This window comes from Colossoma macropomum, unplaced genomic scaffold (genome assembly GCF_904425465.1).
Source record: "Colossoma macropomum unplaced genomic scaffold, Colossoma_macropomum, whole genome shotgun sequence".
Classification (NCBI taxonomy): Eukaryota; Metazoa; Chordata; class Actinopteri; order Characiformes; family Serrasalmidae; genus Colossoma; species Colossoma macropomum.
The window spans coordinates 26,998,011-27,010,580 of record NW_023494799.1 but is presented as its reverse complement, the minus strand read 5'-3'; the positions used below and the strand labels follow the sequence as shown (position 1 = coordinate 27,010,580).

Sequence of the window (12,570 nt, the reverse complement as noted above, 5' to 3'; positions counted from 1 at the left end):
AATATACTGAGATGTTTTTAAATGCTAAAAATGATTTTGACACAAAACATTTCAAAAACATGTATAATTTTAAAACTTTCAAAAGTTGCAGTTTGCAGCTGTTCATAGCCAATTGCACATATTGATAATGTAGACCTAGTAACATATAATAAAAAAGATCCAATAAAATTCTGTTTGACAATTAATTGCCATATAGATAATCACAGTTAACAATTTCTTTTTTGTTAATTATATTCACCTATTAAAGTGCAAGCCTAAAGTGACTTCCAAATAGCTTAGTATCTCCCAAATGATGACAGACATAGCTTGAGCTCAAATAAACAAACGTTACTCACTGCCCTCTAAAGATGTTATCACCAGTCAGAGGTCAGAACTTCTGTTGTCTTTTGTAAAATGTATGCTGTGTCTCAATAAGTGCACTTTCTGCTTTTGTTTATTTACGTGAATTTGCCTCAACTCATTGCATCCAAATGTACCCAGTTCACATTCTGTTGAATTGCATTACTTTAATGTACATTGCCTTCTTATGTAAAGTTACAACTTTTAAGAGACTTTTTTGGACATCAACAAGTCAGTGATGTCAATAAAATGACTTTGCAGTGTGCCCTTAGGTAGAATTTCAGGTTGCTTCAGTTTTTGTTCTGACTAAGGTAGCACTGGCTTATATGTACACTATGTCCAAAAGTATCCGCTTCTAATTAGGTCATTCAGCTACTTTTAAGGTGAGCCCATGGCTTACACAGTTGTTAAAGTGCGTTATATAATCTTCTTAGAGAAGCGTTACCAATAGAATGGGGTGGTCTGGAGCAGCTTTACATGAGCCTAAGACAGGGGTCGGCAACCCAAATGTTGAGAAGAGTCATTTTGTCCTTTCAACAAAAGTCAAACCACCTTGGGAGCCACAACATTTTGTATTTATATTATATCCATCTGTAAATCCGTCTCAGTATGTGCTAATGTATTAGTATAGGCTACAAAATATAATATTAATGAAAGCGCAGACTTACTTTGCTCTGCTTTAAGGTTTAGCTCAACTATAGATGCTTTTCTCACATCTCTAGCAGGAAACCTTTCTGCAAAAGTGGAATAGTTTCTTGTAAAATGTCTTTCAACTTTTTACAAAACTGAGATCAGCTTCTCATTCGCTAGCTTCTTGTTTGAATTTTCCTGTTTCACCTTAAATGGTGCCTGAGGTGCCAGAATGTAACCATTGCACTATTTAAGGTGGAACGGGACAATTGGAATAAGAAGCTGGCAAACGATAAGCTAACTTCAGCTTCATGACTTCTTGGTTTTTGACAGTTTCTCGTTGCAGATTAATCGTATCAGGAAACCAGCTGAAATCATTATAAATACAAATACGCCCATTCAACTCCGGATTATCGATGTTCGTCTTAAATCTTTCTCTTCGCCTTTTCGTTAGCTACTAACTGTGTTGTTATGTGACCAGCAGTCTATGTGCCAGCCTTCAGGGTTAAAGGGTGAATTAGCAGTTGTAGGCTACATTAACTCCAGCATTTAAAACTGCGTTAGAACGATCAGCAGAGCTTTATTTTACTGCAATGGAGGATTATTTCTACCTAAAGATCTAATTCTGCTGTGGAGCCACAACAGGACAGTAAAATAGCTGCATGTTGCCGACCCCTGGCCTGAGATCAGCATGTTCAGTGCCAAGGGTCAGCTAGAAGGGTTTAAACCCCAGTCCCTCCCAGCACTGGGCTGTGGAGCAGTGGTTTGATATAGCTCCATTCAGTACCTTTAGGAGTTGTGTTTGTAATCCAGAACTAATCATCGATTATCAGGGTGTACTTCCTAAAGCAGGAGTTCTCTGTTTAACCAAACAACATTCCTATTTGACAATCCTAAACTTTGAAGTTATCTAGCTAACTGAAAAACCCGGCTTTGTGAAATACCCCCACAGTATCTGGGGTAAAGCCTTTCCAGATGTGTAGAGGCTGTTACTGCAGCAAAGGGGAGACAAATGCCTTATTAAAACCTTCATTTCAGAAGAAACGTTGGATGAGCAGGTGTCTACAAACTTGGGAGATATAGAATATCAGCGTAACACTTTCTGTTTCCGTAATAAGTCAGTCATAATGTCAGTTGTGGTTCTGTCTTGAAGGCAGATGATATCTCATGTTGAGCAGTAGGTTGGAAATGCTTGTTTGGGGACGGAGGTTTCTCTGTGTCCTGGTAGTCCTGGGCCTCTGTACCCGCATACATTACAGCCGGACTCTCAGTGGCCAAAACAGAGAAAGGACCTAATTGGCTGAGGACAAGCGAGAGGCCGGGGGCTGCAGCATTGATCTGTGGGTGAAACTGTGGATTAAACCTGTCACCAGCACTTCTGTACCATCAGCATAGTGACTCTGCCAGTCACACACACACACACACACACACACACACACACACACACACACACACACACTCCCCCCGACCCCCGACCCTCGCTGCAGACATTCAGCTTCTTGGTGGTGTGTAGACCTGCTGGCTGGCAGAATTTTTAAAGAGCATCAAGGTTTAAAGACTCAAACCCCCCAGAGAGGAATCCCACCAGCTTGAGGAAGAAGGGGACGTCTCTCTCTCTCTCTCTCTTTCTCTCTCTCTCTCTCTCTCTCTCTCTCTCTCTCTCTCTCTCTCTCTCCTTTTCTCTCTCTCTCATTTTCTCTCTCTCTCATTTTCTCTCTCCTTTTCTCTCTCTCTCTCCTTTTCTCTCGCTCTCTTTCTTTCTCTCTCTCTCGCAGGCTAACTGTGTCTTTTCTGTGTATTTTCTCTTTCAGTTTCTTTTTTTTTCTCTCTTTGTCATACACCTGGTCTGTTGTCTGTTTTTCTTACTGTTTTTATCTCTTTTAAACTTGGTTTGTTTAGTTCTGTCTTTCTATCGTTCAGTCTTTCTTTCAGCCTTCCTTCCTTTCTGTCTTTCTTTCTGTCTGTGTTTTTCTTAATGATTTTTGGTCTTTCTGTCTTTCACATTTGGTCTCTTTTTTCTTTATTTCAGTCTTTATCTCAGACTCTTTCTCTTTCTTCTGTCTTTCTGTACTTTTCTTTCATTCTGTCTTTCTCGTGCTTTATTTTCAGTCTTGCTTTTAGTCTTTCTTTCTGTCTTTGTCTCCTTTCTTTCTTTCATTCTTTCTTTCAGACTTTCATCCTTCTTGTTGTCTTTCATCCTTTCTGTGTTTCTTATGGTGTTTTTGTTAGTTTTTCAGTCTTTTTCTCTGTCTTTCCATATTTTAGTTTTTTCTTTCTTTCTTTCTTTCTTTCTTTCTCAAATGTACTATTTCTTTCTCACTCTCACTTTTCCCTTTTCTTTATCTGTCTCAGTCACTTTCAATCACTATAACTGTCTCGTTCTCTCATTGTCTTCCTTTTTCTCTCTCACTGTCTCACTCTATCCTTCCTCTCTTACCCCCCCCCACACACACCCCACCTCCCAGCAAGTATTGACACTGTGAGGTTGCGTGTGTGTGTGTGCGTTGTATTTCTCTCTTTTACCTAGTAGTGCTAGCATACGCTGCCAAGTTCCCCCAGCTAGCATCCCATGGCCAAGAATCTCTCTCTCTCTCTCTCTCTCTCTCTCTCTCTCTCTCTCTCTCTCTCTCTCTCTCTCTCTCTCTCTCTCTCTCTCTCTCTCTCTCTCTCTCTCCCCCTCTCTCTCTCTCCCTCTCTCTCCCTCTCCCTCTCCCTCTCTCCGTTCTGTCTCGCTGTTCTCATTTAAATATCCCCAGCTCAGAAATGCTCCTGACACCCAGATACACAGTGAGCAAGCCCACTGCTCCAGTCCCCAGATTCTTCCTTCTTTTTCCCTTTTTTTTCCCCTCCTTCCCTTCTTTCCTCTTGCTTATGCAGCCCCCTCGTCCAGCCCTGGAGAAGCTGCCATCCCTCTGGGGGGAGTGAAGGAAGATGGAGGTGTGAGGGGGGGGGGTTAGTTTCTTGTCGATGTGTGTGGAGGTAATAAATGGAAGGTAGAGAGAGAGAAAGAGAGAAATGCGTGAGAGAGAGAGAGAAAGAGAGCGCGGCTGTGATTGCAGGGCCTCCGCAGTGGGACCTGGGCGGAATGGAGACTTTGCTGTCTCATTGAGTGATATCCCTGTCTCAACAGTAAATAAATAATGCAGCCCGCAGAGTTCACCCCGCTGCTGCCTCCAGTGAGTTGTAAATGTATTAGCTGCTTTATATTCTTTTGTCTTGGGAAAATGGTTGGCGAGGAAGAAGTGAGGGGAAAAGGAAAGAAAGGGTGTGTATATGTGTGGAGGGTGGTGGGGGGCAGCAGAGGGGAGGTATACAACCCAACAACAACAACAATAGCAACACACACGTCGTACACACACACACACCCCACCTCCCGCCGATCTGCCTCCCCTCCCCTGACACGCTTTGCTGTAGTCCCCTGATCACCTGGATGAATGGTAATAAAACAGTGAGGGAGGGAAAAAAGGTACGTTAGCACATGCGTACTGCAGGGTTTTAGATTCACTAATGCCGCGAGGAGAGTCGTGGGAACGTTTCGCTCGCTCTTGCTGAGAGGCTGCTGCGAGCCCAATGGCGCTCCTTTCTCTCTCTCTTTTTACCTTGCGTATGGATTTTTAAACACATGCCCAGAAAGGAATTTGTAGTAAGCGCGAGGCAGCGGTTTTGCACATTTTGTTGTTCTGCTCTTTTATTTCCACAGCTTAGCGTTTAGCTACCTTCCCTTCTCACCTATATAATGTCTAAATGAATTTCCTTCAGTACCTGTCTGATGAAGTTAAGACTTTGAAATCTGTTTACTGATGTCATTGTTGAGGTTTTTAGTAGAGATGCACAATCAGATTGGTATGATGTTTAGATGTGACAGATATTTCGAACGGATATTTGTTTGCGAATGTATTGGGCTGTGAATGTCTAGGTGATGCTGGGTTACTATCATAAAATATCTACTTTTCATTCATTTTACTACATTTATAACCTTAGAAGCATTACATTTTTTCTAAGAATAATCTGGGTGAGTCTGTGCCCCATTTGTACATTTAAAAAATATTTATTTAAGCGGTTTACACTGCACCTTCTGCAATTATTGTGTTTGAAGTCTGCAGGTGTGTTTGCAGTGCCGATCTTGCATAGTGTTAAAGCAGTAGCTCGGTATTAGGTTAAAGGGATGCTCTGGCTGAAATGAAAGATATAACCATTGCTGCATCTGTTGTAAACATGTCAACTCATATTTCACTGCAAGGCCACAGTAGTCTTTAAAGTGAGATTTTCTAGTATAAAACCCCCCTCTGGTGATGTATCTTGAAGGTGGAAGTAGTCTCTGCAAGATTATTTTAGGGTATATATTGCTCACTGGCTAATTCCTCAGATGAAATGTTCCCCTGAACAAAAAGAAGTTTAATGACTAATAGAGATTAATGCTATATTAATAGTGCTAGCTAACGGATGTGTGCATTAGCCTCCAGATCAGTTGGCAGGAGTCACGTTTTTTTGAGTGCCTTAGAGATTCCGATTGGTTGTGTTATGCATTTGCGTAATGCATGCTGGGTATTGTAGTGAGATTGTGAATTTTGTCAAACTGATGAGGCAGAGTAATGTAGTGTTGAACTACAGAATACTATGTTACACAACAAACAACATTAAATTCAAGTCAGTCAAGTCATAGACTTACTTATGGTTTCAGCTTAGCTGTGTACAGTAATGTACTTCGTAAAGCTCCAGTGCAAAACAAAAGAAGCAGACTTTGGACAGGAAAACTGTGTAAATTTGACTTGATTCAAATGTAACTCCACCAGCAAAGGCTGGCTAACTGTTAGAAAGCAGGTAGCTGGTAGGAATGAGTGAATCAATACCAAAGTATTGATGCATCTTGTCTTGAAATTTCCTTTTGAGAATCGATCTTCACATAAAATATAAAAGTGTTGATATGAATTGTTTTGTCTGTAGTTTTAATATTTATTCTCTGTAATGGAATGTGTGTCTGATGTTTGAAAAATTGGGGGAAATAATTACAGCAAATGATCATGTAGATTAGGACCTACTTTTCTTTGCAATCTCATACATGCACAAGTCACACAATTACAATGCTGATTGCAGGAAGAAAATTAAGCGTGCTTTGAATTTACGCCACCAAATACAGGGGGGGAGCCCTTAAGCCCACATGACCATAACTAAATATATTTCAAATGGATTATTTTTATTGTTAGTGTTTTAGCTTAGGATAGAATTAATCTGTCTTTCAACATAAGTTTTATATGATTTGTTTTAAAAATGATGAAATAAAGAACCTAAACAATGTGAAGTCTGGGTTTAAAGGAGCCATCTTTTAAGCTCACTTTAGTTCCTGATAAGCTCATTCATTGTTTTATTTTATTTTTTCATTGAAAAAAAAAAGCATGAACAGCTTATGAATGACAGAAATGCTATTTTAAAAGGACTAATAATAAATGCTTACACATTTTCAACATTTTTATGCATTAAAGCTCGGGGAGGTCCCTCTAGTCCACTGATCAACTGATTGTAGCATATTTAGTTTATTGAGACACATTTATTTTGTTATTTACAAAGCTGGAGATATGGGCATTGTGGGCAAATGCTGATATCTGATATTTTCCATGTACGTATCTGCCAATACAGATATGTATGGATTAAGAAATAAAAATGGGACTACATCTGCTTGAATTGCCATTATGGAGGAATATAACCTTTAATTATATAGGTTTATGAATGCAGTGAAATGAATAAAATGCCGAAATATTAGCACAGTATCCCAGCTATGCACATTAATGCATCATCAAATACCAGTTTGAAATATCAGTCAAATCTAAACATCTGTCCTATACTGATTTTTTTTTTTTAAGTATCTGCTGATACTGATGTTATTCCAATGTCATTGTGCATCTTTAATAAAAATCCTTTATGTGTGCGCTCTTCAAATCTGTAAAAATGATTCTTAGGTCGAATGTGAATTCTGCAAACAACATTTTGCTTCCAGTATTTCAAATATGATGTAAGCCTAACACTTACAAAATGTGAGTTGTTATCATGCTAAATTGTATCCAGTCAAGTGTAATAAAAACATTTAACCTATGTTAGTTCAGAGTTAATATTCTGTCAGGTTTTGCATTTACATTGAATTCACAGCAAATTGAATTTACAGCAAAGCGAAGAGTAGAGTGTCTGTAATATTTCCTTTAAATATTCTGTAAAAACCCAGGCTGTATCCTTGTGTTACTTATAGACATGTTAGGCTTAAATCCAGACTCTGTTGACAAATGCAATAGAAGTGGGTTAGTGGGATTATTAGGGCCCACCATGTCAAGTAGGAATTCAAGCATATTTTTACACACAAAAGTGAGTCAATACAATCAATTTTTATTATTTGCTTATATTAGAAACAGAACAATAGAGATGCAGATGCAGTGATCCTTTAAAAACAGTTTTCACTGTAGAAATCAGTGCACAAAGAGACTTTGTTACTGCTATTGGTATTCATATTCTAGCATTGACATCACTCTGTATCATATCGCCAAGAAAATCAGCAGTATCGCCCGTCCTCAGCAGCCGGGCCAACACGGGGGGCGGCCATGACAACTTCGGAATGCGGCGAGCAGACGAGTTTATTTACACCGGGGCTGGCGCCATATGCACGGCTAGGAAAGCGAGGCGCAGCGGAACATATTGGAGTGCGCCTATGGCAGTTAATAATAGTAGCGGGCACATACGGCAGCGCTGAGCGTGCTTGTGTGTGACACTCTTTTATATATTTATTTATTTATTTATTTATTTATTTTAAAGCAGTCGTACAGTCACAGGCCACAGAGAGACAAGGCACGGGTAGCGTTGCCTCTGCCAGCTCTCCTCTCCTCTCCTCTCCTCTCCTGCCAGAGTCTTCAGTCTCTTCTGCTATCTGCTATTTCACTTTGTCCCCCCCACCACAACCCCCTCCCTCACCAAACCTCCACCTCCTACTGAGCCGTACAACAGACAGTCATCAGCTCTGCACACTCGCGCACAAATAAAAACACACAGACATGCACGGATACACGCGCCAGCGACACACCCTCCCTCCAAGTGGTGGCAGCTTTCGATATTCTTTTTATATATTTAATTTTTTTTTGAGTGGTGGGGGATCGCTGGAGGTTCCCCATGGCTAAGCTGTGGTGCAGGTCCGGCCAGACGTGGCTAACCCATATGGCGCTGGGCAGGCTGTGGAAATCCATATGCTGCTGGTGCAGGGCCTCTCCCTGTGGGGCTGTGTGGGGAGGTAAAACCCTTAAGGCCGCTTCCCCTCTCTCCCCTCCACAAACTTCTCCAATCCCCGCTGCCGCTCAGCCATTGTCCCGGCAATCTGGCAGCACCTTCAGCCCCCCTCCTGCACCCCCCTCCTCTGCTCCACCTTGCCAGTGGATGAAGTTAATGGTAGCTAATTATTTAAGCTACTGATAACCCCCCTCTGCTAGCTCAGTCACCGTCGAGCTTAAGTGCTGCACATGTCGACTGATTTATTTCATTAACTCGTTCAATTGCCTTCTTTGGCAAACAGCTTATTTGTACTAACACACAGAAAGCGGTGTGTCGTAACATCTCATTGGGATATTTACTCATTGTTTAGATTCGGTGTTCAATGAGACTTTGAGCCAAAAGGCTTTCCTGATTCTAGCTGTGTCATCAGACCTAATAGAGCTGCTCAATATATCGGTTGCAGGGATGGAACCATACGGCATGTTGTATTGTATCGAACTGTATCGCAGTATTTCATATCATTGTATTGTGATAGCTTGTGGCTAGTATGTTAGCTTGGGACTTACATATTAGCTTGTGGCTAACACAGCTTTTGTGTTAAATATTGTACTTTTTTGATAATGTTGGAAGCTCTAATAAACCGAATATGGAAACATTGTTATTAACATAAGGCACATTTTCAGCTCTTCTGTTTTTGCTTTGTCAAAAAATCTATGCATGAATTGAATAATGAATTTTGTGAATCGTTAAACTGCTAATCGTTTATCAGTCATGATCATGAATTAGGCCTAGTAGTCTTTTAGTGGCAAGAGGTTACAATATGCAGATGAACTCGCTAACCAGTTTCAGTGTTTTTAGTGTGTGCAGTGAGTTTAGTGACCGATCAGTAATTCCAGAGGAGGGGTTTTAGTGATGAATTAGAGTATTCATGCAATCCATCAAAAGTAAATGATGTTGGTCAGTCTAATGCAGGCCAGTCTTCGTCTGTGTTGTTAATGTGTTGTGTATTGCAAATAGGGAATGCATCAATATGGAAATTCTCCTGTATCAGATAGTTTTTATGGATACATCCGGTGATGCTTATTCATAAACTTTTTAAAAAATGTAGAAATTGAGACTAAATCCAGCTGGATTAGCATTGCAGAGGAATAGAATATTTATTTCTGTTCGGTTACAAACGCAGAAAAATTAATCAAATGCAGATATTTTTGCGCAGTAGCCCTGCATTAACTTTGTTTCTGTACTATAAATACATCATTAAAATATTGACCTAATAAAAGCATTTATAGTAGGTATCTGCTGATACTGACATGATTCAGATATTATTGTCCATCTCTAATTGCAAGGTCTGTTGCAGTATGTTGCAATAGAATCACAACACTAGCATTTTGTCCATATCGTGCTACCTTTTTCAGATTTAATTTTGATGTGTTCTCCTTTTCTTTTAGGAGGTCCTACAAACTGTGCCCAAGTTCTGTTTCCCCTTTGACGTGGAAAGGTAGGAATTCTTTCTCATTGTCCCTCTAACCGCCAGCACTTATGTTTTTTTTTCTTTAAATATGCAAAAACAGTGTATAAACACCCACGGATAACGCACAGTACACACCTGCATGTATACACGGTGGGTAAATGAATAACGGGAAGTGCCATGCACCCCTTTTCCCCTCCTTAATCACCTGACCCTACTCTAAAACCCATATATTGAAACTAACCAAAAACCTACAGAGGCCCTCACCTCTGTAAATAAGATTGTATGTTTGCATGTCACTATTGGGTCCTTGGGGACGTAGTGGGGGCCCGATTCTCACAGCAGCGGAGTGTAGAGTAGACTTGCTGGTGGAAATAAAAATGTGAACAGTGCTTTTGTATAGTTTATAGGTAGTGGGGGTGGGGAAATGCCTTTCTGCTGAAGCTTAACTGCTGCCATCTAGTGTCAACGCACACACTGATTCAGCTGCTCAGCCACAGTTTAATTCAGCCATTTGAACTATAGTATCTTTTCTTTTCACAGAGAAGCAGTTTTCCCTCCTTCACTTCTACACATATACATAATGGACCTTGCACTAAGCCATGGGCAAACAGACCTGTCCAGTAATTCACATAATGCATATAATGCACATAATGGCAAAATCAGCTGGAAGCTACTACGTCACCACACAAAGCTGTTTTGTCTGTAGATCAGCAGGCCTGTTCAAATAACCTACACTTGTAGTTTTAAAAAATGCTGCTGTTTCTTTTCTCCATTTTTTTAAAATGAAAAATTGAATCCTCTGATGGCGCATAACTGAGCAAAGGTTAATAAACGCTTAGACTGAACACCCCCCCCCCACCCTTTGAGTTTCTTGCAATTAGTTTAAAATATGAGTCAACATGTTCTAAAGTCACTCCTGAGCTGGATGTCTCATTAGCTCATACAGTGCGCTGGGCCGTTTTTGAAGCACGCTCGTGAGCTCACTTCTCTGTGCTCGTTGCAGAGTGTCCCAGAATCAGGTGGGCCAGAACTTCACGTTCGTTCTCACCGACATCGACAGCAAGCAGAGGTTCGGCTTCTGCCGCCTGACCTCCGGCTGCAAGGTGTGCATCTGTTTGCTCAGGTGAGTAACGGCACTTCTTTCTCACTCTCTCTAAACTCCTGCGGTGCTACTGTAGAGGCTTTTTTTTTTTTCTTTTTCTTTCTTGTTCTTTCTTTTTTTTGTTGTTACCCAAGCAAACAGGTTATTTTTCAAAATGAAAGGTGCATCTTGGAAGATTAAATATCTGTAAATCAGTGAGAAGCTTGGTATTAATTTGAATGAAACTTTTTTTTCTGAAAAATGCAGCTCAATGTTGGATATTGCTGCTGAACTTTTAAGTGTAGAATTTTCAGAGATTTTCAGTGGTGGTTTTTCAGAATTATTTATTTGGTTTCCAGTCATGCATGAGGGCAAAAATGTTATATTCTGAGGCAATTCAAATTTCATTAATGATCAGTGCTGACAAAAGACTGCGCTTTTGTTTTTCACGTGAATATGACAACTGAGAAAATAAAACAAAATGCTAAATTATTCCAAATTATTCTACAAAGTAGAAGCTAAGCAGGAGAATACAAAGCTACAAAAAAGGCATTTACACAATTAGAAATTCACAGCAAGGTTTCTTCTCATTTTATTCTACTAAAATGTTTGCGTGATATTGATGGACAATTGCAGGTTCATCATAGACTTGATGAGCTGCTGTCGAGATCTTTCCTCCTCCCACCCCGGTCTGGATGGCCTTTGTTTTTTTTGTTTTTTTTTTCTTTCTTTCTTTCTTTCCACTCGTTATTCGGCTACTGGCACAGAAGCATGCCAGAGACGCTTCGCCGATAATTATGCATGAAGCCTCACTGCCAATTAGCAGAAGTCTCCCCTGTCCTTCTCACTGAGTTTTACATGCTAATTCATTTGACATATGATGTATAAAATTCATTATGCATTCTGAGTAGTTTGCATGGCTTACTTCATTCATAATAAGAAATGCACTGAAAGTTTCAGGCTTTTTTTTTTAAATAAAGGTCTCAGAGTTCTTTGTTTGCATTGAGAGGGAGAACTGAAAAATTTAGAAAACGCTTATTTATAATTTTGTGTTTAGTTTGTTTATTAGAAATAAAAAAAATAGTGTGCTGCTGTGAGAAATTTAGCAAAGGGAATTTTTCTTTTTTAAATAAATATTTCAATATTGTTACGTTCTTGATTAAGTTTAATTAAATATTAAAAACAGTTGTGTTCAAAACTAGAAAAGGAAAAAAATACGCGAAAGCTCAGTGAATCGCTTTTCTTCAAGAAGATACTTCTTCATGCTCCTCTGCTCCAGCTCTGCGCTTGAATATAAAACAAAGTAATTAAAACAGTTTGTGTCCACGCGATAGTTGAGGTGGTGGGACCATAAAATTGTCACCTATGCTTACACGAGGAAGTAGCCTAATGAGAAGGACAGTTTTATGTGGTCAGGCCTTTGTAGCTGAGTGTCTGGATTCCAGGCCAAAAGGGCAGGGTTCCTTTAGGCCAAAGCGCTTTTAAAAGCAGAAGGAATCCTTTTTACACTCCCTGTACTCGCCCCTTAGTCACTCTGGAGCAGAGTGAGCCGTAGCCTTCGCACGTCTCAGAGGCCCAAAGTGGAAAAGGCCTGCTTTATTCGATGGCTCAGACTTACGACTCGCTATCGTGATGTAGAGGCTTTCTACTGTTACTGGTCACTTAGCAGCTCGGACAGAGAATAATTCATTTTCTTTGCTTAACCTTTAACATGGGGGGAAATAGACAAGCTGTAATCATATCACAGTCTAAGCTGCTTACAAGGTGCAAGCTGTCTTAAGTAATGCACCAGAGCAGTTTAATTTAA

General features: G+C 40.1%; 1 protein-coding gene across 1 annotated transcript in view; it reads left to right on the top strand.

The window, feature by feature from the left end:
• dennd1b (DENN/MADD domain containing 1B) overlaps nt 1-12,570 on the top strand; it is a 131,833-nt gene that overhangs the window by 47,359 nt on the left and 71,904 nt on the right. Inside the window, 2 exon segments of the mRNA XM_036585923.1 lie at nt 9,660-9,709; nt 10,686-10,805. Of these exon segments, the coding sequence (XP_036441816.1) occupies nt 9,660-9,709; nt 10,686-10,805 (170 nt within the window).